Source organism: Camelus ferus, chromosome 24, assembly GCF_009834535.1.
Source record: "Camelus ferus isolate YT-003-E chromosome 24, BCGSAC_Cfer_1.0, whole genome shotgun sequence".
NCBI classification, from domain to species: domain Eukaryota; kingdom Metazoa; phylum Chordata; class Mammalia; order Artiodactyla; family Camelidae; genus Camelus; species Camelus ferus.
Genome location: NC_045719.1, coordinates 18290226 through 18317080, shown reverse-complemented (window position 1 = coordinate 18317080; position 26855 = coordinate 18290226). Strand labels below are relative to the sequence as shown.

Genomic DNA, 26855 nt, shown 5'->3' with positions numbered 1-26855 from the left:
AGCCCAGCACAAACATAGCCACGGTGAATATCCTCTGCTTCCCCACTCGGCCTTGGTCTATTTTCAAGACATCATTCACCTCTCCTGGTGAAGGCAGTTTCAACTCTAACTGGTACCCACATGGTCCCAGGACCTCCCGCTTTGATGTGAAGACTGGTACGGCTCGGCAGTAGCCACCCACCCCACCGCCACCGCGTGCATGCTCACACAGCACACATGTGCCCCAGGGACCACACTGGGGGACAGCACGCTGGCGGCCCATCATGAAATTCAGCGCATGCTACAACCCAAGGGGCTTCCTCTCACTAATAGGAATGTGTAAAATTAAACACACTCTCTTGCATTGGTTTTGTCCCCTGAGACTCACAGCACATCTTCACATACACTAGCTCAAACACCGGCTATTATTCCCGCCCCGCCACCCCATTATTTCCCAGATGAAGGCTCTGAGGTTCAGAGAGGTTAACTCGCCTAGGGTCACAAGACCAGGAGCTGGCTGCAGGGACCCCAGCCTTCCTCCCTTGGACTCTGGCCTGTGCTCCCTGGGGAGGTTTGGGGGCTGCCTGGAGGACAGAGGCCCAGGGGCGTGTCCAGTCCAAGAGGGATGGGCAGAGTGAGGCTGCTGAAGGCAGGGCAGGATGGATGCCCGCTCCTCACTCCTGCTCTGCACTCTCCTCCCCAGCCCTGTGAGGCAGGGACCCTTCCCTGCCAAGGCTGCCACAACAGGAAGCAGAACAGAAGTGGGGTCAGTTACTCCGTGAGAGGTGAAGCTGCTGCCGGAGCAGCCAGGGCTCAGCCCACATGCTCTCCAAGCTGAAACTGCTCAGAGAAAGTCACTGTCATTGAGGGCCCCCAGGGACTGCCAGCAGGGAGCAGGAGGACTTGGGAGGAGGTAGAAAGCCTGCCACGTGCTGCTGTGTCTGTATGTATGTGCGCATGCGCACGCTTGGTTGTTTTCCCCCAGTCTAAATTCTTGTACAGATGCAAAGTGGCCACAACCCTCTTGGGGATGGCTCTAGGAGGCTAGGTAGAGGCAGATGAGGGAGGAAAGAAGTTGGAGGTGGCACCTACCATGTCCCTCCATCCTCTGAGACTGGGACACACATATATACACTCTGTAGCCTGTAGACTCATTTTTGTGTAGACCACAAACAAGGAGAGTGTGTGAATCCTAGCAGAGAGACCTAGATCAGTCAGCAAGGGATGGGATTAATCATGGCAGACTTCCTGGAGGAGAACAATCTTGAGCCTAATGGCCTCAGGAATCCGTTAGAGAGATAAATACCTGCTATGAGGCAAGCATTGTTAGCAGCTTCGTGTGACTATCTTGTTTAACACTCATAGCACAACCTTTACTTGTAGGAATTATCATTTCCCTTTTAAAGATGAGGGAACTGAGGCTCAGCAGAGTCAAGTAAGCTGCTCAAGGTCACATAGAGCCACGCTGGAAACTTTAGCCTCTCTGGCTCCTGGGAGCACTTTCTTTCATCATCACACAATCCTAGTGTCAGAAGCAACTAAAGTGACCGTTAGGCCCAACAGAACATGCATGCAGTTGCAGCCCAGGATTTCCTGGAGCACTGTCACGGGACAGGTGGCTGTCCCCTTGCTGCAAGTTGGCCCTGCCCCTTGTTGGAGCAGGAGATGTTTTACATCCTGACTCCTTCCATCCACCGCTTTCCAGCCCTTTGGAGCCAATGTGATGCTCCCACTCCTCCCCCAACAGTTCTTATGTAAAGTGCTTCCAGACTCTCCCCTAAAATGTGGGTTCAAATACATGTTCTTGTACTATGTCTGAACACTCTGCATATTTCTACCTGAATGTCTGCATCCCTGCATGGGCTGTGGTACAGATTTCCTCTCCTGTCAACAGCAGTCAGAATCCTAAGGTGGTGACCAGAGTAGATGCTACCCTCTCCACTTTTCTGGGATCTCCAGGGCCACTGATTTCCCGAGGGACAGCACAGCCTGTAGGACACACAGCCATACCACGGAGCTGGTCATTCTCACATGGATGGATCAGTTTCCTGCAGGTGACAGTCTAATCTACTGACACTTAGCTTCCTAGACCACCACATCCCCCTGAGACCCCACCCCAGGGCGTCTCAAAGGCTGGTGTTCTTCCCCACCCATCAACATCATCCCCACTTCGACCAGGTGTCCTCAAGAAGAGAAACTAGGCATTTCCCATATGAATGCAGGGGGTGAAAAGGGGTGGAGTTTGCAAGTGGCTCAGGCTTCAGCTTGACATCCATGAAGCGTGTCTAGTAGAGACATCGGACTTACAGAAGGAGTGAGCGCCCCATCATGAGAGGCATTCAGGCTGGACCTGCCATGAGATTTCTGCCAGTATCTCGGGGTGGTGAGACTGATGCCTGTCATCTTCTGAGTCTGTGATTCACTGTCACCGTTATCTCCATCAGCATGGGCACATCCTTCAAGAACCAGACATATTTACCCTGACCATCTGGGAAAACTCAACAGCTTCTCACCCAGAGATCTCAGTCTGGCGGGCCCTGGTGTAGACGATGGAGAGAGTGCTGACCCCTGAGGTCCACTCTCATGACTGTGGGGCTGGTGGACAGGAGAGGGCACTCAACTCGGGAATATGTGTTGAATGGATGAGTAAGTGAATGAATGAGTGGTCAGCCACAAGACCACATCCCTACAGAATCCCCTTCTGGCTCCGAGGCTGCTCCCTAATTCAGGGAATTCACAGGCTCCTCCATGAATTCCTCACCCTATGGAGCACTACCTAAAGCCTCTCAAGAAACACTGAGATACTGTACCGAGAGCCCAGTATCTGTCACCTGCGTGAGGGACCCCAGCTCAGTCAGGGCTGAACCCAGCCCAGCTGGCAGAGGCATAAGGCCAGGAGCTCAGACAGCCACCAATCCACTTCACTCTCCAAATGGACATGGCATCTCTGAAGTCAGGAGGAATGCCCCAGCCTGGGAGGTGACTACCTTTCCTGAGCCCGGGGTTTGTAGGAGAATGTGTGCTGACACCAACCATGCTAGCCCGGAGGCCAGCACGAGTGTTATTGTGGGGTGCACTGTACAGGGAAAACAACAGGACCCCCAGAATCACAAGTCACTGGGACTCCCGAGGCTGGGACGGCTACACCTTGGGAAGCTCTCAGTGCAGACCTCCCCACCGCCTCCCCCCCCCGCTCCCTCCTGCCAGATGCTCAGTCACTGTCCGGAACATCACCACGTGTCCACACAAAATACCCTAAGGAAGAAAACTTCCAAGGCTTTGCACACATGTGACTCCACACCCGGGCACACATGTGTCCATGTGTCCAGGTGCAAGGACCCTCACAGCCAAGCTCAGACCAGCTCCCTCCCAAGGTTCAGCAGAAGTCCCCACGTTCCAGTAAAGGGATCCGTTTGGGAGACAAATGCCCCCCTCCCCCACATGGAGGGAGTGGCTTGGCAGCAGGGTGAAATTTATCATCATTATCCTAATATCATCTCCAAGCTCGACAGTGGCAGCAGCTAAAGAAAATACCAAGGCTTAACTTGGGGCACACAGGAGAGCGAGGCAGAAGATAGGAAATATGATTTATGATGGAAATCAACGCAATCATAATACTCTGTGCTTGTGAAATTGGGCTGCGCCGCCCGTGCCCACAGACTCGCTTCAGCTCTGCCTGTCAGGGTTTTGGGGACCCTGGGGGCTGGGGCCAGGGTGGGTGGAGGGACCCAAATGATTGGGACACTGCCCATCTCCTCTGCCTGCCTTCCGTGGGGGCAGTGGGGTGCGGGACACTGTCTAGAGAGGAAGATGGGAGAAAGAAAATTAACCTATATCAAGCCGGGTCTTGGGCACTTTTGCCCACAGGACTTGTTCTGCTTGCAACACTACCCTGCGAAGGTAGAGAATTCTATCCTGCATTTTCAAGTCCATGAAACTGGAGCACAGAGAGGTTAAGCGACTAAGTTAAGGACACACAGCTAGTCATGGTAGAGATGTTCCCATAATGTCACATGAACTGAAAGGCTGTAGAGGGCTGCTGTGTGGTGTGAAGGGTCCCAGGAAGGCTGCACCTCACCCAAAACATCCCCCTGCCGCTCCCAACATCCAGAATTCCACTGTTAACAACATCCCTTTGAGTTAAGCCATCTCCTATTAGTATTTATTAAATGTGGTGGTGATGGTGACAAAAAGAGTAGTGCTGACAATGGCAATAGTAGCTCGTGGTGATGGTGACAGTTGTGGCAATGGTGCTGGGGATGGTTTTCAGACATGTTTGTCACTCACATAGGGCAGCGACGTCAGGGTAAAATGCAGTCAGGCACTGCAGGTGATGCTGGAGAGAAACTTACTTCTATTTCACAACTTTTCTAGAAGAACCGAACCAAGAATTCTGCACTGTGGCCCGGGAGACCCAGAAGTGCATGGAGCAATCTTTCTTCCTGGTAGATTCTAACACGAGCGTTCTTTCTGTCACTGAGTAGGAAATCCCTTCACTCTGTGACAAGCCATTTGTGCTAAAGATGTGGCAGGAAGCGGGGTGGAGGGTGATGGAAAAATGATTTCTGAGGATCCCCCACCTGAGTTCCTGCCATCCTGGGGGAAGAAGCAGCAGTAACCGACGGAGTGTCCTTGCCCGTCTCTTTCTCCCTAAGTCCTCTGAGGACAAGGCAGGGTTTACAACAAAGGGAGGAGTGAAGGAATGCGTGAAGGAATGAATGAATGCTGTCAGGAGCAGCTTCCTCCTGGTTGAATTCAGAGGCAGGGAATGAAATCAGACCCTGGTAAAGAGCGGCCTCAGGGGAGCCAGGTCTCTGGGGAAACAGGAAACAGGCTGACCGAGAGGGCCTTTGGGAGGGCGCAGGCAGAGTTCAGCCCCGGGGACGCTCTGAGGCCAAGACATCGCAGGAAGGAGACTTACTTAAATCGGGCTCTGAAGGTGGGGTGAATCCCTAGGGGGAGGCGTGGAGCTAAGGATGGCGGTGGTGGGTCTCCCCAGTCTCTCCTTCTGTCTGGACATCGGGGACCAGGCCAGCTCTCCAACCTGTCCGCCAGACCGGGGGCCACTTCACGCCCCTTTCTAATCAGTCCTCTGAGCCACTAAAGGAAGACAGACAGACAGAGGCGATGCTGCGTAAGCGGAAAGGGAAGCAGGGAGAAGAAAGATACCGGACAGGCCAACAGACCCCGCCAGGCCAGTGAGCCAGGAGGAGACAATGAGGTGGAGAGAAATGAAGCGGGACTCCGCCCCAAAGACTGGGGTCGCGGGGCGGGTCCGGAGGGTCGGCCGAGGCGGGGGAAGAGGGGTCGGGGCGTGACAGCTCTGGCATTTCGAAGGGCACCCGGGGGCCAAGCCTGCCTTGATGAGACCTCGGGAGCTCGATAGACTTTCCAAACCTAATTAGTGTTTAATGGTCTGGAGAGACGCTGCATCCGCCGTCACCGGCCGCACCACGCCGTCCGGCTTCAGTCTTAATTAACCTTTAAGGAGATGATCCGCCGTTACCGCCTCGGGAGGCCACGTCCACCCCCATCAGCGCGCGCTCCGGGGCCCACGGCTCTCCGGAAGCACGGCCCCGCGCAGGAGTCAGAGGGTGACTCCAGCCACCTGCTTTGAAGCAGGCTTTCGAAAATGCTCTGGGGCACTCATTGCACCCAGGCTACTAACTCAGAACCACTGCAAGTCGAGGGGAGGTAGTGCTGTGAACACAAAGGGTAAAGGAAAGGAGAGACACCTGCCGCGGCCGATAGGGGGCGCAATCTGGCAGAGAGCCCTCCAGTGGGCAAGCCCTCCAGCGGGCAAGGCCGCCAGGGGCAGAGGCGTGTGACGCCGCGGAGACAGCCAGAGAGATGGGCGGTCACCAGACTAAGGGGGATCTTGTCCCCGTGTGAGGAGGTGGGCTCTAGCCTCTGGGCGGGAGGAGTCCGTGAGGGGTCCCCAACGGCTCCTGGTTCATAATCATCTTGCTTTCTGCGAAGAAGAACGTGGGATGACGCGGAAAGGGGGGGACAATCCAGGTAGAGGACAGTAGTGCCTGGAATAGGGTTGGACTCCAACCTGCGGGCGCAGAAGGTATTGGAGGATGTGAGCCAGGCCACTGGGCCGAGGCAGCGACGTCTCTAAAGCCAGATCACCAGGGGTGGAGTCAGGTTTTAGGCTGGAGGTCACACATACCTGTGGGACAGCCAAGGGGGAAAGACCAAGAGGATCCAGAATGCAAGAGAAAAGAGGGTGGGAATGGCGATCGGGATTTGGGGGTTGTCTCCCTGGGGTGCAAGTTGAAGAGAAGGGGATGGGCAAGAGTGTAAGGGGCCAGTGGCTCCTGGGAGAGCCTGGGAGAGCACCCCCCTCCCCCCATTCAGGAGACAGGGACTGACAAGCAGGAGAGAACAGGCAATTTGGTAGAGGAGGGCACAGTGCAGGCAAGGAGGGGGCAGCAGCATGGAGAGTGAACTCATGCACTCCAGCATCCCACCCCCACACACCCACACTTACACACACACACACACACTGACAAACATACACACCCACTCACACCACCCACTCCCTCCGCACACCCACAATCTTCCATACACACTCACACATCCACCCCCCACCAGGCACTCCAGCCTTCACCCACACGTGATCACACTCACACCTAAGCCTGACACACTCGTGGGCAGTGCCCGTGACCCAGAGACCGTGGCGTGTTCCAGGAGGAGGGCCATGATCGATGCTTATTAATGAAGCTGCCCCGGAGATGGCTAATTGATGGCGGTGTGCGGCTGTTGTCTGGAATTTAACCTGATTCATCATTTAGCCTGTTGGAGGCTGGAGAGCTGTGTTAATTAATGCCAGGAAAACAGACTTGGACGAGCTGGCGGTGCAGCCTCATATTAGAAAAGGGAGAGCAAGGGGCAGAGGGAGGCGGGGGTGGGGGGAGGGAGGGAGAGAGAGAGAGTGATTAAATCTAAAGCACGGAGACAAAACAAATTTCGAAAAGCCAATGTCGGTGCTGTTTCTAGGATGACTCAGGTTTGCTCTTGGCCAGCATCCTCAGGCTGTGGTGTGGGATTAAGAGCAATTTCCTCTAGATTTGTCATTTATGTGGTGTGGGCTTTGTTTTTCCCTTTAACTTGCTTGGGGACTGTCCCTCCAGGCCTGAGCCCCATTAGACGGAGAGGAGGGGTCCTGGGTTGAGGGAGGGCAGTGGGAAAGGCACTCTCCTGGTCATGGAGGTGACTGAGTCCAGAGTCCAGGGCAGCCAGGTGGGGCAGGTGGTGGGGGAGGGCTGAGCACATGTGACTCAGGGGGAAGCTGAAGGGGGATGGACAAAAGGACTCAGGATGGTGGGCTGTGGGTCACAGAGACAGGGGCTCTGTCCAGCCCTGCTCATTCCTGCCCACTGGCTAAGAGGCTCAGAGTCTAAGTCAGGAAGGCAGTGGTCCCCCTGTGGGCTGGGAAAGGTCAGACCCAGCTGGAGAAAGCCCCCCTGAGGCCCAGAGCCCCACAGCCAAGGGTCCTAGTGAGGTGTGAGCTCCCAGGGGAAGGCAGCACAGTTTGGTGGGAGAAACCTGTTCTCGGGTCTGCATGGCTGGAAGGTGGGCTTGCTTGCCCTGTGGAGCTCCGGTATCAGGGCTGATGAAAGGAAAGGGGAGGGGTTTTGGGGCTGGAAACACTTCATCTCTTGTCACTAGAGCTGGCCAGAATGAAGCTGGGATGTCCCGGGCAGGAGGGAGCCCTGTCCCCACCACTGTCGGGTGGGAGCAGATACTGACCGGCCACCACCTGGTTGCCTGGTCTAGGAAGGAACTTCCACATAGTGGGTGGTGGGTCCCTGACACTTGAGGGGCTAGGGGCCTGGGCACTGGGGATCGGGGCATCATGCCTGGCTGGGGCCCAGGAAGGGTAGGCTAGGACACCATTTCAGCAAAGCCCTTCTGCAGACCGGATGGAGAGCTCCTGGAGGGAAGGGCCACGTCGTCCTGGTTTGCTGTGCTGTCCTTATGCCAAGGAATAGGGCACAGAGAGGGCAGAGCTGGGGCAGGTGGAATGAGGCGTTGAGGGGGACAAGGAGCGGGGAGAGGAAGGGAGGGGAAAGGAGGGAGAACGTGGCTGCCACTTGTTTACTGAGCACTTACTAGGTGCCTGGCATGGGCAAAGCTTTACCAGAGCCGTCACGTTCAACCCTCTGCACATCCTCCCAGGGGATATGACTCTAAGAGGTCAGATAACTGCCCCACCACATGTGCACACGTTTGTGGAAGAGCTAGGGCTGAAATCCAGGCCTTCTAACTAAATCAGGGCTCGAATCATCCTGACTTATCTATCTACTGCTGTTTAAAAAAAAAAAAAATCGCACACCCCCACCCTGAAGAGGGTTAGCGACCCAGCCTGGCCACGCAGCCTAATGAGCTTCGTTTCCTCGGCAGCAGATCTTAATTAGGACCACAAGGGCCCTCCCACCTTCACCAGGGCAGCGCTAGCGTGTTGGTGGGAGACGGTAAGACGGGCGTGGGTCTTGGAGACAAAGAGACAGGCTACCCTTGGCCGCGTGGACCTCAGAAGCCCTGACTGCTAGGTAGGGGCTGAGCCCAACTGCGCTATTCATCTCCGAGATTTCTCACTGCGTCCCTCCCCTCCACCTTACCTGCCACAGCTCCGAGAAGCACCTACCCACACAGCTGGAGCCCAACCCCAACCCCGTGGCAGTGGGGGGAAAAGGAAAACTAAAAAGCCGACCGGAGAATCCCTCCCTTCGGGAGACAAGTAGAAGAGACCTTTGACGGGCCCTGAGGGGAGGGGCGCCTCCTTTGTTTGTGCCCAGTGAGTGGGGGGAAGCATTCTGTAAACTTCGATTCCGTAGCGCGGAGCGGGTGGAGACTCACAGAAGGAGAGCAGAGAGAGGAAAGCGGAGAGGAGGAGGGGCGGGGCCACCCAGGCAGTCCACCAATAGGCACCGCCAGCGCAGCCCGCTGTTTGCTGGACACTGCAGAGCAGAACAGCCTGTTGCATAGCAACTGCCTGGGGCCTGTCTGCGGGGCTGGACCACGGAGGATGTGCGGGCTCAGAGGCCCCCGTGCCCCGCCTCGCCTTCTCACCACAGGCACAGAGCTCTCCTCCCCACCTGCTCGCGGATGGGGAGGGGACCAGATACCAAGAACCTGCTGGCTGTTACTGATCTAAATATTCACACATACACACCCGCCCCCGAACCGGCTCCACTGCCCTGTGTACATGCTGCCCTCTTGTTCTTTCTAAACATGGCCCCAGTGGAATGCCATTTCTGCCCCCAAACTGCCAAGGGACATCACTGCCCACAGCACAGGCCCCCTTCCCGGGGCCACACTAGGCTCCCCTGCCTCCACCTAAACTGCCTGCACATCACACTCTGAGACTTTCCTCCCCCTCGCTGCCCCTTCCCTCAACACACCCACGTTGTCTGCAGTTACTCCTGCCCCTGAACGCCCTCCTCTCCCCACCCTACCAGCACCCCAGCCGGCCACAACCTACCCACCCATGTGCTTGCTCGCCTGGCTCACTTGGCTTCAGAGAAGGGGAAGGACATGAGCCATGTCATGTGTTCGGTGCAAGATCTGGAGCCTGGGAAGGACACGATAACTGTCACCTGCCATGGTCCCCCCTGCCTCTCTGTCCTCCATCCAGACACACTGCTGAGCCCAAGCAGCTCCACATACTCTCCCATCCTGACTCAGCGCCAGCAGGCCCGGGCTGGGTGGGGGTCACAGCCTGGTCGTGAAGACCATTGGGCGTCCATGCTGCCGGCTTCCCTTCACTCCCTTGGGGGCCATGTTAGACGGCAGCGGACCAAAGCGAGTCCAGAGGCCGTGACTGGCAAAGTGACAGGTGTGATCAGGTGGACCCATCCAGAGGTTCCACTGGAGGAGGGCACAAGGGTTAGGACTCTACTCTTCAGACAGATGAGAGGAGGTGAAGAATGAGAGGATGAGGGTGAGATGTCTCTGTGGGTGACCCGGAGGTGACCTCAAGTGTTTTGCCAAGGGACAGGCCCAGGGCCTTGGCTGGCAGCCAGCCCCCCCGGGGCCAGGGACAGCTCCGAGCTGGACCTTCTGAGCTGGACCATCTAACTGAGGAGAGGGGTGAAGAGCTGACAGGCCTACACGCCTGACCCAACAAGCATCAGATGGCCTCCTGGAAGCGGGGAGTGGGAGCAGAACCAGATTTATTAAAAATCTTATCTGGAGGGTTTGCATTTCAATGGGCTGTGGATTTGCATATTTTAGCAATAACCTCCGGGTTCTTCTGTCTGGTGTGCACTCACTGACTCTCTCTCTAAACCGTGATCACTGCTTCAGTAAACCCTTCCTAATCCGAAGGTACAACACCACCACTTTGCTGGAGGAGGGAGGCTTAAAGGGCCATTCTCCCTGGACCAGGAGCAGGGCTGTTCAGCACGTGACCACTTCTGGCCTCTGGACACTCCTGCCCTGGCCGAGGCAGGAGCGGACAGTGCCCGTGACAGGTGTGATAGAGGATTCAGTCATCCGTTTGGTCAGAGCATGAGCATGTATTGAATACCTACTGTGTGCCGGGTGCCACGCCCGATTCTGGGTGTGCAGTGGGAACAGAACAGGTGTGGGCCTTCCCTCTTAAAGAGGAGACGTTATGAGGCAGGGTATAGCTCAGGGGTAGAGTGCGTGCTTAGCATGCAAGGTCCTGGATTCAATCCCCAGTACCTCCATTAAAAAATAAGTATATAGACAAATAAACCTAGTTATCCCCTCAAAAAAAAAAAAAAGAAGACATTAAACAGATCTACAAATTGGGGAGCATGATGGTTCATACTTATCCCAAGTTGTGGCAAGACACTGAAGGAAAGAATGGGGAGCTTAAAGGGACCCCTAATTTACTTCCATTGCAAGGTCAGTGGGATGTCCAGATAAGAAGGAAGCATGGGAGATGGCAGGACAGAGAACAAGGGTGCTGCACCCACAGCAGCCTGGGGACCTGCTGCTCACACCCTGGGCCTGGCCAGGCTTGCCTCGGAGTCCAGCCGGTGGTCAGGGGGCTCCAGCGAAGGCACGTGTCACTCTGCAATGGTTGCTGGGCTGTCTTTGAGTCAGGACTTTATGATGACAGCAAACGGGATTCCTTGAATATTTCAGCCCTCTCTTTGGAGGAAGCTATGTGCGATTTATTCAGGAGGTGATTAAAACAATATCTTTACAACAAGCTACAAATAATGCCCCTGCCTCTGCCATCCCTCTTCGGTCCTTTCTCTCTCAGGGACAGTGGGAGCCCAGGGGCAGGCGTTCATCCTTCCCATCCCAGGTTACTGAGGGCCTACTCTGTACAGCCCTGGGAATCCAGCAGGGCCTGGGATTCAGAATCTGCCCTCCTGGGGGTTTAAACAAGTAATTTCTCCATTAATTACTTTGTTCATTATGATTTGCTAAGTGCCGTGAAGGCAAAATCCTGGCGGAGGGCAGGGTCGCTGGAGAGCTGCCCACCTGTAGTTCCCATGGTCTCATTGGTGAGTTCTCAGCACCGCTGGCCTTTTATATCAAAGGATGGAAAATTTCAGTCTATTTTCCCCAAATTGCCCAAAGTTCATTTTTAAAAGCTGAATCTTGGAGTAACCGTCTCTCTGGAGCTGGAGCTTGTGCACGGACCAGAGAAGTGCTGAGAACACAAGATGGTCAAGGAAATGTCTGATGCCTGGAGTGGGTGGATGGAGAAGAGCTTCCAGGGTGAGGGAGACCCAGAAAGGCATCGTGTTCAGGGCAGCTTCGTGGGCAGCACCCCCTGTGCTGTCACACAGGGCCCCACCCTCAGAAGGCTCCCTTTCCCTTCTCTGCAATCGCCACCTTGAAATTGTCAAAATGTTATCTTTGAACGTGTGTTTCATAAGTGAAGTCCGTGGCATGAAGGAGCCTGCGTAGGGGGCTTGGGGCCTCTGCTTATGAGTGGTTCTGCCTCCCACCACCTGCCTGCCCGATCCCTGCATATCCTGGGCTCCACATGCAGTCACTCTGCCCTCCAGGCCAGCCAGCAGTGGGGCTTAGGGAGGGTGGGTTCAGGCTCACTCTCCTCACGGTACCCCAGGCTGGCAGCACTGTGGATGTCTGTCTGGACAACAGAGGCCTTGTCTTAGAGGAGGAGAGCCTCGTAGGTACCTAATGCGTCCCTGGAACAGCATTTACTATACTCTTGACAGTCGTCTGTCCACTGTGTGTTAGGACGGGGTGGGCATGGGCACAAGTGAAGCCTGGCTTGACTCCCCAGGGCCCAATCTCGGCTGGGTTGTGATGGATCAGTCTGGAGTCAGTGGAAGGGAGTGGTCCTCAGGACCAGCCGGCCTCCCCTGTTGCAGGGCTGGGTTCTGGGTACCTGTGAGGGTCTCTGTGTCTGAAGGGACCCTCTTTTGCTCCTTAACCTTCCTGAGTCTGGCTTGCATTCCTCCCCTCCAGCCAGCTCAAGGTACCCTCCAGGCATGAGCCACAATAAATGAAGGGTGTAATTTTGGTGATTCTGCACAGGAGTTAAATGTTCTGCTATTTGCATTTAAAACTGGCATCACACAAAATCAAGATGAATGGTAGAATACATGCTAATAATTTAAAATTTATGTTTCTTTCCTTAAAATGACATCAAATAGCAAATTAAAATCACCATGACGAGTTAAGAAAGGGAGACCATGGAAGGAAGGGGAAGCTTTATATTTTAGTGCTTTAATGATGGTTTTTGAACAAGGGGACCTGAAAATCACGTCTCTCTTCCCGGAGCAGCAGTGCCGCTGGGGTTAGGGCACGGATGTGCCAACGGGCCCCAGCACCCAGGGTCTGCTGCTGCACCATTTCCATGACCATGGTGTGTGCCGGGGTGGGGGCAGACAGCATAAAGCTGAGTTCTCTTGGAGGGGAGGAGAACAAACAGCAGGGACAGATGAAGAGCAGGGGCCAGGCCCTTCACAAGCACCCCCCAGGAGTGGGTGGGCGCAGGGAGGTGAGAGCTGCCTCCAGTGAAGGCTGCAGGTTTGGTCAAAAAGAAGCATTCCCAGACACTTTGTGGCTTGGGAAGAAGCAGAGCCTTCTGGTGAGCTGGGAGCTGGGTGTCACCCGGCACTCACACACCCCAAAAGGAGCCAGAGAGGACCCTCGGCTGTGATGTTTGGACGTCCACCCTAGAATTACATCGGGGGGCGCAGCTGCTGGCTGGAGAGCACTCTGGCTATCTCCATAGGCCACCACCGTGGCCACCCTGCCACCCCCGACCATCCTCCCCGTCCCTTGGCCCCGGGCTGGGCATCGGTCCAGAACTTCCTGAGGCATTTCTGGGTCATGGATTAGAAAACAACACAGAAGCTGGCGTTTGCTGGGAGCCTGCTATGCAGCAGGCATGGCTCTAGTCTCCTCCCTCATCCCGTTTAATCCCAGTCCCCAACCTGAATGAATTTTCTTATGATGTCTGTGATGTCACCCAAGTACTGTTCAAGCATGGGCACGGGCGGGCATGTGTACAGGGGCGCGCACACGCGTGTACACACACACACACACACACACACACACACACACACTCCAGGGGAGCTCAGCTCTGAGTTAGGGTCTGGGGATCTGTGAGTAGGAAGTCAGGTTGCTGATCTTGCTTGAGAAACAATTGTTTGTCTGTCTCAGGCTGTGACACACACGGCACACATGAGTGAGAGAGAGAGAGAGAAGTAGGGCCCGTGTGACCAGGGGGCTGAGAGACAACCAAGGAACTCTTGTTGGAAGAGCAGGAGGTCTCATGGAGCAAGAGGAGGTTTGGATGGTCATTGAGGAGTGACAGGGGACTTTCCAGGCTCTTTTCTCTCTAAGACAGCTCTGGCTCAGCAACCCTGGGGCTGGCTGTGAAGCAGAGGGCTTGGGTTCCTGAGAAGACAGGTGGGGGGGGACCCAGCTCCCAGGAAAGGACCCCCAGTGATCCTGTGGGCGGTGAGGGCTGTCCCGAGTGAAGCAGGACAGAGTTCTGGACGTCCCCCGGGCTCTCTTCTGCCCACACTGGCAGGTGCCAGGCAGTGAGGGACAGAGGTGGGCTCAGCCCCTCTAAACCTCCATGCCAGCCCCTAGGAAGGTGGCAACAGCAGAAGGGAAGCCAGGTGGAGCCAGTCCCCTTCTGGCCTAGTGGGAGAACACATCTGTGCACTCCGGGGCCAGGGGCCCCTCTGCTGGCTGTCCCAGCTCTGGTGGGGTGCTCATTCCAGCCTCAGGGAGCCCCTCGCTGGGTAAAGGAGAAGAGGCAGACAGGAAAATGGCTTTCACCCAGGAACAAGCCCAGGAGCACGGTCCAGGCTGTACCAGGAGGGCAAGGAAAGGGGTAACTGGAGCCACCAGGGTTAATGGGGGCCAACTTCCCTGATGGAGAGGGAGGCCCCTGCACCTGCCCACAGAGGGCGGCAGAGACCTGCAGAGGGAGAGACATGTCGCCCCGGGAACTGAGATGGTAGGGAGGGGGTGTGCGAGGGGGAGAGAGAATCAGGTCAGAACCTGCTCCGCTGTCCATCAGTCTGTCCATCTGCCCACTGGCCACAGGCCTCTCCTTCCACTGGGAGCCACACTGGACGGACAGGTGAAGCCTTTGGACCAGCTCAATCATCATATTTATTCTAATTGTATTGTAATCGTCCCCAAGGAGCCTGGTTCAAATGAGCTTGACATTATTAAAATTTTAATGCCCAGTTTTCATAGCTGAATGAATATTTAAAGGGTATGTCCCAGCTTAAGTTATGATGATGAAGAAATTAATGGAATGTCTTGTTTAATGCATGGATATGTGTTGACGCAAAAAGTGGCAGAGATGGGGAGGGGGAGGGGGGCAGAGCTGGAGCGGAAGGGGCCGGGGAGGGAAGGCGCCCGGCCGCCCGCCCGCCTGCCACCAGCTGGCTGCGCGCTGTAGGCAGCAGAGAGGACGCCGGTCCTGGGCCAGGACCGCTTGCTCCCACTGAGGGGCTCCGGGTTGGAAGCAGGAACACAGCCGACGAGTTAGCGATGTCGCTGAAGCGCTGACCCCAGAAGCCTGAGGGTGACTTTAGGGAGCTGTTCCTGACCCGGGGAAGGCAGCCCAGGTCAGGCGCCTGGGGTCACAACCTGGGCTGAAGGCCACAGCGGCGCACCGTATGCTGATGACCCGGGCCCTCCCAGAAGGACAGCATAGTGGCTGAGAGGGACAGCAGGACAGAGCAAGAGATGGGTTAAAGGTAAAGGCACAAAGAAGTGAGCTCCAGGGTCCTCAAAGCTCAGTGTTTATCTGCAGGGGATCCCTGGGGGCTCGTTCATGGGCAAAGTTAGAAGAAAGTCAAGGAGATGGCACATGCCCCTCCCACCTTCCTGCCAGGATCCTCCCTCCCCGCCCTCATCGTTCCTGCCTCACTGGCCATCTCTGCAGCCTGGCCTGGCCTCCTCTTTCCAAAACAGAAGCAGGCCTCAGTGAGGCTGGATGGGTCTGGAGTCTGGAACAGGGAAGAGAGGCACTGAGCAGAGGAGGGAGATGTCCCTTCAGGCCCGAGGCATCTGTGTAGAGTCTGCTCCCGCTAAGAAATCTTCACAGCCGAGCCTGACACTTTATTTCTGCTGAGAATTAAGAAAGCACGGGCCATATTTTCTCTCTCCATCCAGCCCGGCACCTCTCTGACAGCCCCGCAAAGGCTGTCTGGACGCTGACCATCCCTAGATCATAATGGGACATGAAATACGACCCCAGGAGCCACGGGTGCACGGGAACTAAGTCAGTTTGGCTCCAGTGTGGGTGCCCAGTGCATGGCTGAGGGCAAGCGGGAGGCTGGATGAGCTGCTGGGTCGCTGCTGCCAGGAAGCCCAGCACGAGCTGTGGACGAGACCTGGGCGCACCGTCCAGGGCTGGCCTGGTCAGGGAGGGCTGGGGGGAGTCAAGCCTGTGTCCGTGAGCCTGGGCCGGGCATTCACGAGCGCCCAGGTAGCAGGGAGAGTGGGCTGGAGGGTGGTTGGCTGCCTGAGGGTGGGGTGCCCCCAGGGGTGGAAGGCGCCACGCACAGGCAGATTCCATTTGCCTTGTTTAATTTACCGTGGAAGATGGGCCTCAGCAAAACAGCGAATTTCTTCCCCAGTCCTTGTCAATGCACAGGGCTCACCCCATCTGCTCTTACATAGAGGCTTGACGTGAGCCTCAGAAGCAAGGTGCCGGGGGACGAGTCCTCCCAGGGTCCCTGCCACGCGTCCAGACAGCACCCCTAAGCATTCAGGGTCGGCCTGGGCATGCTCTGGCCCCAGGGATGGAGCCCCCTCTGCGGTCTCCTCCTCCCTCCCTCATCCCACCCAGCTGGGTCTGGTTCACTCTCTCTGCCTGCCTCACCCCACCCTCAACCCCACTCCCCACACTTCTGCTTTGAACTTTCCTGGACCCTCCCCGAGGCTCCCAGCATCTCCTGAACAGGTAGGCAGGTGTCAACAGTCCTGGGTTCCTCTGGATCGCCTTTTACCGCCTGTGTGCCCTCAGGCTAGTTTCTTGCCCTCTCTGAAACTCCACTTCCTTGGTTAAAGGTAAAGATTATCTATTTGCATAGGGGAAGAGATGACAATCCAACAATATACTATTTTAGTAGCTATTCGTGTTCCTGTAGGTGGAGCAGTTGTACATCTTTTGGGGGACCTGAGTGTCCCCCTTGCAACTCAATTTCCATCCTTGACTGTACCTTCTGTATGGAAATGGGAGACTTCCTGCAGGACCCTTCCCACTGGAGTACCAGGAAGGCTTCATGGTCAAGGGCCAAGGGCTGGTGGGGGTGTGGGAGAGGGGCCTGCAGGCCAAGGGGAGGAGGCACTGGGGACGTGGGGGTTGGAATGATGCAAGAGGAGGTGGGGGCCAAATTTGGGGGGCTAGGATGAAGAGCTTGTATTTGATTCAGTGGCCCAATCTCCCCTCTCCAGATGGATGTCTTTCCCCTGAACTCCTCCCTGAGCCCCCTCCTCCCAGAGCAGCTTGAGATCAAGCGAGATGAAATACAGGAGGGCCAATCCACCCTTGTAATGTTAGCACCGTGCCTACCCACTCCGGCTGCATCCCAGATCTGCCACTCCTCGGAGCCTGGCTTCTCATTAGCAAGCGAGAGATAGTAATCCTTCCCTCAGAGAATTACAATAATTACATAAGCAAGAAAGCTGTAGAAATATACCCAGGGGAATAGTGCAGCTTTGGAGGAGGCTGGGAGGAAGGGGTCAGGAGGGAGGACAAGATGGAATGTGCCTGGGACGGGGTTGGGCGTCCAGTCTCAGGGGCACAGAACGGGAAACTGGGAGTGCCCTGGTTCCCTCTGGGAGCCCTTCTCCCGTGCCAGATGTCTGCTCAGTCTTCTGGACCCTTCGTTCAAGGACTAGAAAGGAAGTGGTTTATAGGGGAGCCAAGGCCCCTTAATTGAAGCTGGGAATTTCCTTGCATCCCTCTTCCTTCTCCCTGTGATTGGAACTTCCCGTAACCCCACAATGTCCTCTGCTGGCAGAGCTCATATACAAAGTACCTTCCTTCCCCTCAACTCTGGAAGAGGTGCCAAGTGGAGACCTCCGGGCAAGCAGTGGTACCAGGGCCCCCTCTCAGTGGACGTCCCCCACCGTGTCCTGTCTTGCCCCCTGGCCACCTGTGCCTCCTTCCCTCTGCCCCAAGCCCTGCCTCCCACCTCTGTGCTTCCTTTTGGTGGCTCTGCCCTTCCTCTGGCCTCACCCTCACCTTGCTGAGTCATGGGCACCCACGCTCCCCAACCCAGTCATCTTGACGCAGCCAAAACTCACTACGAATCCTAGACCAGAAGAAAGCTTGTGACTGGCTGGTCCAGCCTCCGGACACGAGGGGAATTGGCAACAAAAGGTCACCTGGTGCCGGATGCAAGCCCAGAAATAGCCCTGGCAGACTCATGCTGCCACGAGGTGGCCCTGCCTCCGCCCCTCCATCTATAAAATGGGGGCATTCGGGACCTGCACCCCCTGCCTCTCAGGCTTGGTTTGTGAATGAAATGTAAATGGGATAAGGGATACGGGAGGTACATGTCCAGCCAAAGCACTACCATTCCATTTGCCTGATTCCTACCATTTTTATTGTTTGAAATATCTTGGGCCCTCAGAGCCTGAGAGCCCACCCCGGGCCTTGGTGGCAGGAGGATTAAAAACCAGCTGCGGAGCCCAGGATGCTTGGAGTTCAGAGCCCCCTAGTGGCCCGAAAGGGGCATTGAAATGGGTCCTCCAGAGAGGCCCGCAGCTGGGAGGCTGGGGGAGGAAGACGGCGCCCTGGGGTTCCCCCAGGGCCCAGATGCCACTGGAGACAACAAGCTGTGCCCACTCTGCACACCCCCTGCAGGGACAGCTTGGCTGCAGTCAAGAGCCCCAGCCCTGAGCTCTGCTTCAATCAGGAACCTCAGGCACCCCGGGACCCACAGCCACATCTGTGAGGTGGTGCAGGGGTGGGGCGCAGCTTGCTGCCAGGCCCCAACCTGAGTAGGAGTCAGTCTGCAGCCGGAGACCAGCTCATTTAGGCAAAGTCAGTCGTCTTCAGTGAACCAGGGCGGGCCAGAGAGGCGCTCGGGGGACACCCCAGACTCTGATATCACAGTAAGCAAGAGATGCTCAAAGCTGGGAGGGGAACACCACGGGGTTTGCAATCCTGAGGAACTCTCCTGAAGTCGCGGGGCCCTGAGGACTGCATGGGCGAGGGGAGACAGTGGGGGTTTAGGGAGGACCTGCACCTCTGCAGCTGTCCCGGTGCCCCGTGTGCAGGTGCACGTGTCAGTGGGTGTGGTCTGTGTGCTGCGGACCTGTGAACACCAGTGTACCTTTGGGTGTGGGTGGCAGGACACAGGCCTGCTCTAACACTGCCCTCCTCTCTGCTCTGTTGCAGATGAACCGGCCGATCCAGGTGAAGCCCGCGGACAGCGAGAGCCGAGGAGGTAGTAGCTGCCTGCGCCAGCCCCCTTCACGTGAGGGCCCACTTGTCTCTGCCCCTCCCCCTCCGCCTCCCCCTCTCTCTCCCTCCCCTAATGCAGAGATGCAGCGACTCCCTGCCACCTCCTCCTGCCCCCTAGGGACCTTGTGGCTGGGGGTTGGGACAGGGATTTGGAGCTTTGGGTGATTGGGGTGGGGACACAGTGAAGAAGAGGGGAGAGAATTGGGGTCTGCCAGAGGGTGGGGTTCCTTTTTTTCCATGAATTAATGAGTAGTATGTCCTGGGCACTCCTCTGCCCCCTTTAGGACCCCCCCAAAGGGTGTGCCCACCTCCATGTCACCAGGGAAAACCCCACTGTGATGGAGCAATAGAAAGGGTGCCAGGCCAGGAGGAAGGAAATGGGCTGCAGCCCTGCCCTGGGAAGGCTCAGGCTAAGGGAGGGCTGCCCGTCCGGGCCTGGGACCGCTGAGATCAAGATCCTGGAGCTACATACAGGTAGACAGGGAGGTGTCTGGAAGGGGACAGAGCAGGACGACACAGCCTCACCCATAAACTCAGGCCCTTGACCTGAGGGGACTGGAGTGTGGCCACAGGTGGCCTGCCTGCCCCTGGGACCTATGGTCCCTCCAGCTCAGGCCACAGCAGGGCCTTGACCTGGGCACAAGGCCTCTATGGCTCTGGGACCCTCCTGACCCAGGCTTGAATGCCACTCACCAGAGCTAGTGTCCTGGTGCCTCCTGATGGAGCCTCACCCCCCAGGGCACAGGCACGCCTCCCCGTGGCCCTTTGAGAGTTTCCCATCATGAGGACACGACAACAGAGGTGGCTCAGTTGAAGAGTGAAACGGTCCAGGGGTGAAGGGCTCGCACTGTGTGCTCCTGCCCCTTTCCTGGCTGTCTAGTTACTCAGTTTCTCTGCTCACAGAGGCTCCTTAAATACCCATGGCCGGGGACCCCCTGCCCTGGCAGGGAGAGGAGTGGGGGTCCAGCCTCAGGCAGGCTTCCCCTCGGTGACATGGGACAGAAGCAGGGCCTCTCCTAGAGACTGTCTCCGGGAAGCAGGCTGAGCAGGACTTGGGGCCCGGGTCACCCCATCATGCCATGACTCACCGGCAACCCCTGTCCATGTGGCAGGGCCAGGAGGCAGTGGAGACCCCATCCCTGGAGGGAAAATGCTCTCGAGTGCAGGGAGGTAGCTCAGAGAGGAAGTGGCACCCACAGTCCCAGAGGAGGGGGTCCCGAGGTAGGGGCGGCCAGAGACCTTGAGGAGGTGGCACCTGAGCTGCCTTGAAGGAGGGGACATTCCACATCTGGAGAAGTCGGGGCGGGATGAACAGCGCCCCATGGAGGGAGGTCCCTCTGGTGCGGAGCAGACAGCTCAAAGTCCCACCAGTTCACTCAGAACCCAAGAGGGGTGGCGGGAAGCCCTCTGCCCGGCGAGGTCTCGCTGATCGCCAACGCAAACCATTTCTCCCTTCACTTGCCTCGGAGGCAAAAGCTCTCCGACTCCAAGTTGCTAACCTCATCTCCTTTCTCCCATATATCTCCTGCTCTGACACTTGCCCCAAGCCAGATTAATCAGCTCTTTTATTCCTCCTGCAGTACAAAGGGGGGGGGGGAGACAAACCTAAACATCTATCTATTAATTGCATGTTCAATATTAAACAGCGAGATGTTCCTGAGTCAGCATCAACACCAAGCTATTTGTAAAAAAAGTTTAAAATAATTTAATATCCATTAAATACTTCTTTGAGGGGGTGGGGGAGAGGTGAACATTAAAAAAAATGAAAGAAATGTGAACAGGAGAAGGGGATGGAAGGCAGGGGTGGGCATTGTGGGGAGGGGCGATGGGGAAGGAAGAGCCCAGAAAGGTGAGGGAAAGGGGCAGGTGGAGGGAGGCCTGGGAGAAAGAGGGGAGGGAGCTGGGAAGACGTAGGGGGCACCTCTGGGTGGAGAAAGGAGGAGCAGGACGAGGAAGTGGCCCCAGAGGGAGAGGGTGGGTCTCCCCATCCCAAGTGATACAGCATCCCAGAGACCCTGAGGACATGGGCCACATGTGCCCTTACTACCCCCAGCTGCACCCCAGGGGCACCTGAGTGTCCATGGGCAGCACAAAGAGATGAATTCTTTGCTTAGGACTGGAGGCTTTGAGCCTGGGGGGGACAGGAGGCAGGCTTTTCTGGACCCTGCCCACCACTGAGAGAGGCCTCAGCCCACTGCACAGTCATATCAAGTCCCAGCTTCTTATTCAAAGTCTCATGCTTCTAGAAGCATCCCTTGGTCACATCAGCCCACACTCAGAGATGGGGAGTCCAGGGACAGACGTGGGTGCTGAAGTGTTGGCAGGAGATCAGTGTGTGCAGGGGTGTGTTTGTAACTTTCGGGGCTCTGGTCTCTGATGTGAAATGCGAGCTGATGCCAACAGGCCACCATCCTGTTGGAACCCTTGAGGAGCTCAGTTCTCTTCTCTCCGGTGTGGGGTTGGCTCCAACCTTCCTCCGGGGGGACTGGAATGGAGCTAAGGTATCTGAAATGCACCAAGAGGAAGAGGGGCTGCCTGGGCGCTCAGCAGGGGCTCGCCAGAAAGAGCACAGGATGGCAGTTCTTGTTCCGGTCCAGGATTCCGAGCCCATCCTTGCCCAGAATGAGCGCTGGTGCAGCCCCGCGTCTCTGGACCTCCACCCGCTCCCCCAGGGATGGGAGGGCTCCCTCTCCAGTAAAGCTGCTGTTTACAGATCACCCACTGTGGGCTGGGACTTTAAACAAATTTGTTTAATCCATACAACAACTTCGGGAAGTGGAAGTTATCGGCCCCACAGAGGCACAGAGAGGCTAAGTAACTTGTTTCAAGTCACACAGCTAGGTGGTGGCAGAGTCAGAATTGAAAGCCCTGCCTGTCAGTCACGAGCACCTGGGTGCTCAGCACTCCTCGGACTCCCAGGATAGTCTTTTGGACTCAGGGGGCAGTGGGAAGGTGCAGCAAGCATTTGTCATGCCTCTAGTCTCGTTCTCAAGGGGACTCGGGGGAGAAGAACAGGGTCCCAGGTGAAGGAGGTAGGGCCGGGCTGGACCAGGAGCTCCCGGACCTACCCATAAGACATGAGAGACCAGTGCTGGAGGGGTCAGATAAGAGAGAGCTCACTGTGACCAGGAGCAGGCAGGGAGAGCTTCCTGGAGGAGGTGAAAATTGGACCAAGAGACATAGATTTGGCAGGAGACAGTGAGGGCCCAAAGGAAAAATGGGGCTTTGAATACAAAGCCAAGGGGTTGTGCTTGTCTCCTTCAGAAGCAGGACCCCCCGCCTCTGTGGGGGGGGGACCAGGCAGAGAAAGAGGGCATCCCAGCTGTAATGTCACCAGGCAGGTAGAGAGGAGACGGTCCCTGCTACCACCACCAAGAGCCAGGGTTCCAGCCAGGCTGGGAAAGAAAACCGAAAGAGAAAGAGCCTCCCTAGGACCCGTCCCTCTGCGAGAAGGAGCCGGTTCACCCCGCCGAGCGCGGTGGAGCAAGTTGTATTTCAACGCACGTTCACCCCGAAACAAGCGAGCCAGTCCATTAACCAGGGGAGTGAGGCCAGCAGACGCACGCTGCCCCCTAAAAGCCGCCCAGCACCAGAAGCCACCCCCGCCTCTTCCCGGTAGCCATCCACAGGTCGGAAGGTTTGGCTGATGCAGGCCTCATCCCGGCTGCATTTGGAGGAGGCCCGGAGGCACTCGCACACCTTTCCCACCAACGTGCCTTCCACTCACACCGACAAAGGCACTCGACGACACACACTCAATTTCACATGCACATCTTAGCGAAGTGGAAACCAAATGCCCCCGCCAGGGACACAGTGGCTGGGGGTGGCGCATCAGCCTGGGGCCACGGGTTTCAGCTCATCAATATGAAATGACAGAAAGAACACAAGATGTCAGGGTGTGGAGCTGGAGAGGCTAGAAACCAGGATGGCTTGAAAGGGAGGTCTGGGAGAGAGGGGATTCAAGGGGCTGCCCGCTCAGAGAAGGCAGTGATGCACCGGGGAGCCCCTCCAGAGGGGACAGGAGCAAGGGGGAAAACAGTCTGGCAGGGTCGCTGCCTCAGCCCTCACCCCTCCAGGGACATGTGAGACACGCGAGGCCCCAGCTGGGGAAACTGTCACATCTGCCACGGGGACCACCAAAGGGCCCCTGTGGTCCCTCCCTGGTGCATTCGGGTGTGTTGTCCTGAGCAGGCCTTCGTCAGGCCCAGGAAGGGCGGCAAAGGCAGCAGCCGAGACTGAACCTGGGAGGGGAGCCTGGGTGGAAGCCCGATAATCATGGAAGGAAAGGCATGGGGCAGACGTGAGCAGGAGGGCTGAGCTCCCGGTTATAAAGTCCTGTGGTCCCCTCGCTGGCTCAGGGCTTCGGGGGGGTTCAGGAGATGTCAAAGGGGGTGGCCCTGAGCTCCAGCCATGGACCCCCCCCCCACATATGGAAGAGGGTGATGGAACTTGTTTCATGTCCCCTCAAGTCCTGCAGAGCAGCCTGGGGCTGAAGGGCCCTGCTGCAGCTTCCATCGCCCCCATCTCCTTCCTCTGCAGACCTGGGAGCCCACGTCTGCTTCTCTCCACCAGCTCAGTCTTCCCGCCCCGTCTCAGTCTGTCTCTGGCTGGAGGGGCAGGGCACGGAGGTCGTGCAGGGTCCGGGGCAGGTGGAACAGCCTGTGAGTCATCCATTTCCACTTGGTCCAAGGCAGGTGTGGGCCGGTCACTTAGCCAAGCGGCTCCTCAGCCCCTCGCAGCTCCCCGTCCACTTAACGGCATCTTCAGGGCGTCCGTCCCCCTCACCTCGGCCAGCGCTCGTGTGGCAGCGGAGCCCCGCTGGGCCGGCTAATGAGGTTGGACACGATGCATGTGGACGTGGCTCCAAGGCCCTCCCCGGGGCTGCGTTCCCCACCATAAAACCAGGGTTGACTCCGTCATCCCAGCCCCTCCACCATCTGTATCCCCATCAGTTCCTGCAGCTTTTAAAATCCTATTAAGTTCCTCATTCCTCCTCCGAGCATTGTTTTATTTCTAAACAGACTCAGACAACGTGCTGTCAGGGGGCCTTCGAGGGACCCATGGCCACTCTGATGACCCCCAGCCCCGGTGCTGGTTTTCTCACTTCCAGACTCTTCTAGCTGCTTGGTCCCACACCCCAGGCAGGCAGCTTCAAGGGCAGCCCGTGAAATGGCCCCACTTTATGAAAATTCAATATACAGAAGTTTCTATTTTCCCATCTTGAGAGTCAATAAATGACTCACTTGACAAAAGCTTCTGGGTGAACAGAAATCCCTCAGGGTGGTGCTAGGAAGCCCCTGTCCCAGGCGGGAGTGGGTACAAGAAACATAAGGTTAAGGGGCCAGGGGCCACAGCATGTGGAAAATTAACCCAAAATTATGCTAAGAGGGTGGGGAACAAGGTGTTTTTAAAAAAACATATTACTCTAAATGGCCCCTATCCTGAGATGCAGTTCGGGGGCAGGGATGGGGGAAGATGTTAAGAACAGGCTGGAAGGACAGGTGTGAGGTCCCGCGAGAGGTCCTGGGTGAGGTTCCCCTGGTGGGGGTGCGGGGAGGAAAGAGACTTTGGCCCCAAGAAAAGTCTCATTTCTGCAGCAGCCAAGCCGCTGTCTGGAAGTCAAGGCCCCCAGCAAGAAACCCTCGGCCTCCACCCCAGTCTCTCCCCTTTGGGGCCTCAGGAGCCTCCGCCTGGGGTCCAGCACATCCTGACTTCTACTTTGGGGCTCCTGGTTTGTATCCTGCCTGAGAGACCCCAAAACGAGTGGAGCTCACCCCACCCCAGCCAGAGGGTGCAACTCTGGGCTGAGAAGGGATCCAGGGACTGAGGCCCCAAGCCAGCACCTAAAGAAGAGGTGTCTGCCATTCAGAGCAGAAAACGCTCCCCGCCTCCCCAGCCCTGCTCTTTCTGTGCCCCACAGAAGTCCCTGGAAGCAGGCAGTGTCCCTGCTCCTCCGTGGCCCCGGATGTGTGTGTGACGTGGATGTGTTGTGGGGGGAGGGGGTGCCTTTCCTCACTCCCCCACCCCCAGACCCTGCAGACCCCCGGATCCTCAGTTCCTCAGCTTATTCATTTCAACATTCTTTCCCTTCCCACAGCTGTGTCTGCGCCCAGCGGGCTGGACCGAGGGGTCAAGGTGAACCTCTGTCTGTGGGATTGCCAACTGCACTGTTGGCACCCCGGTGGCCCGGAGAGGCCCCAGGAGCCATTGTGTCCACCCTTCCCCCACAAGTCGGCTCCTCACCCAACCCCTCCTGCTTTTAAAAACCATCAAGAAGAAAAGAAACTCCAGGCCTCCTCGGCCTCCTTCCTCAGAGCTCCAAAACCCTGTTTTGTCGGCCTGTCCTGTTCTATTCCCACCGGAATTTCTCTAGCTGTAGATTGTAATGTTTTCCCGTGAACACCAGCCCCAGAGCCAATGTCCTGGCAGATCTTTCATGTACTTGAGTTCCTGATTTATTTTGGACTGATGTTTAAGAAAAGGCATTACAGTGCTCAGCTCGGGAAATTCGTGTCCGACGTAAAGACGGCACATCCCCACTTCCCAGGCAGTCGTGGTGCTCAAGCTGGGGCAGGAGTCACCTGCCTTCAGAAAGGGTTAAGGATTAGACATCTGATCACCCGGCCATGTGGTCAGTCCAGGGTGTGGCTTCTTTGAGGGGCAGGAAGTTCTACCATATATCTGACCACAATCCCTCCTACTTTTGTTTAAGCATTTTCAACAGTTAGTTTCTTTGGATCATGGTACAAAGTTCCCCTGCCCTGCGGTTTTATTCTCCGTAATCCCTGTTCCTTCTGACTTCAAAAAGGATCTTTGTCTCCTTTCTTTCCCAAGCTCCTTTTAAAAAGAATTTTTACAAATCCAGGAAGGTCCTCTTGTTTACACAACTGAACCCAAACAGCAGCTGCTGCGTGAAGACAGGTCTTTGTGGTTGGGGAAGGAGGTGGCTGGTGGGAAGGGTCCCCAGAGAGGGCCCCATGAGACAGACACACATTATAAATACCTCGGTAACTCCTGCCATAGGTGCGAAATTATAATTAACTGCAAACCTGCTGAGCTTAAATGGACTTTAGGTTTTCAGCCGGGGGAAGGGGTGTTGATTGATCTGCATTTTGTTTCTAAGGTTCTTTTAATCCATTCGGCAAGTTAAGTTGAGACTCGTGGCTCCTCACCAAATTCCCTCTGGCCCCGGCTAATTTAGCAAAGGACTGTTTCAGGGGAAATGGGATATTAATCATTGCAAATGGGCTCCTGGATGATATTTAAAAGCTGCCGCATGTGTGCCCAGGCTGAAGGAGCTGGTGACAGGAATAGGAATGACAGAGAGAGGGGACCACCGCCCTCGGTCTCCCATGCCATGTCACTCCCACGGATGCCTGTTGCCGGCGCTGCGTGGGCAACGCAGGAGGCAAATGCTCACTTCCTCGGGAGATGCACAGGATGACAGAGGGGGTGTCACAGGCATTCCTCAGAGCTGCGTTGAGCGAGCCCCTGACGTGGGTGAGAGGTATCCAGCGCCCTCCTGGTCCCTGACACACCCTACTTGGAACAGACTGATAGCAACGTGGGAGCGGTGAGGTTGTGCAGGGGGCAGTGGGGGTGGGAGGCAGGGAGAGAACATGGACCAGAGAGATCAGAAAGGGGCCTGCTTGGCCTTCAGAGGGGAGAGGATTTGAGTGTGGAAAGGCAGAGTTTCCCAGGTGGGAAAATAACCTGGGCCACGGAAAGCTTGGAGGATCCCCAGAGGCCAGAATGAGAGGTCTACTGTGGGGGGAGGGCAAGATACGGGAACACTGGTTCCCAGAAGGTGCTTTAAATGATGTATTTTGGTGAAAGGAAACCATCACAGGCTTGGGGGCAGACAGTGACTCGGATATAAGTAGTGTTTTGGAAACACAGTAGCTGAAGTTGGTTCAGCCAGATTGGGGAGGGAACCAGAGCCAGAAGACCAGCA

General features: G+C 56.5%; 1 protein-coding gene across 50 annotated transcripts in view; it reads left to right on the top strand.

Moving 5' to 3' along the window:
• CELF4 (CUGBP Elav-like family member 4) overlaps positions 1-26855 on the top strand; it is a 288167-nt gene that overhangs the window by 200995 nt on the left and 60317 nt on the right. For 28 of the 50 annotated variants that reach the window (XM_032467311.1, XM_032467297.1, XM_032467309.1 and 25 more), the window contains exon 3: positions 18836-18914. In XM_032467311.1, the coding sequence (XP_032323202.1) occupies positions 18836-18914 (79 nt within the window). The remainder of the gene's footprint in view (positions 1-18835; positions 18915-26855) is intronic. The other 22 variants (XM_032467303.1, XM_032467284.1, XM_032467318.1 and 19 more) reach the window with 1 other exon arrangement.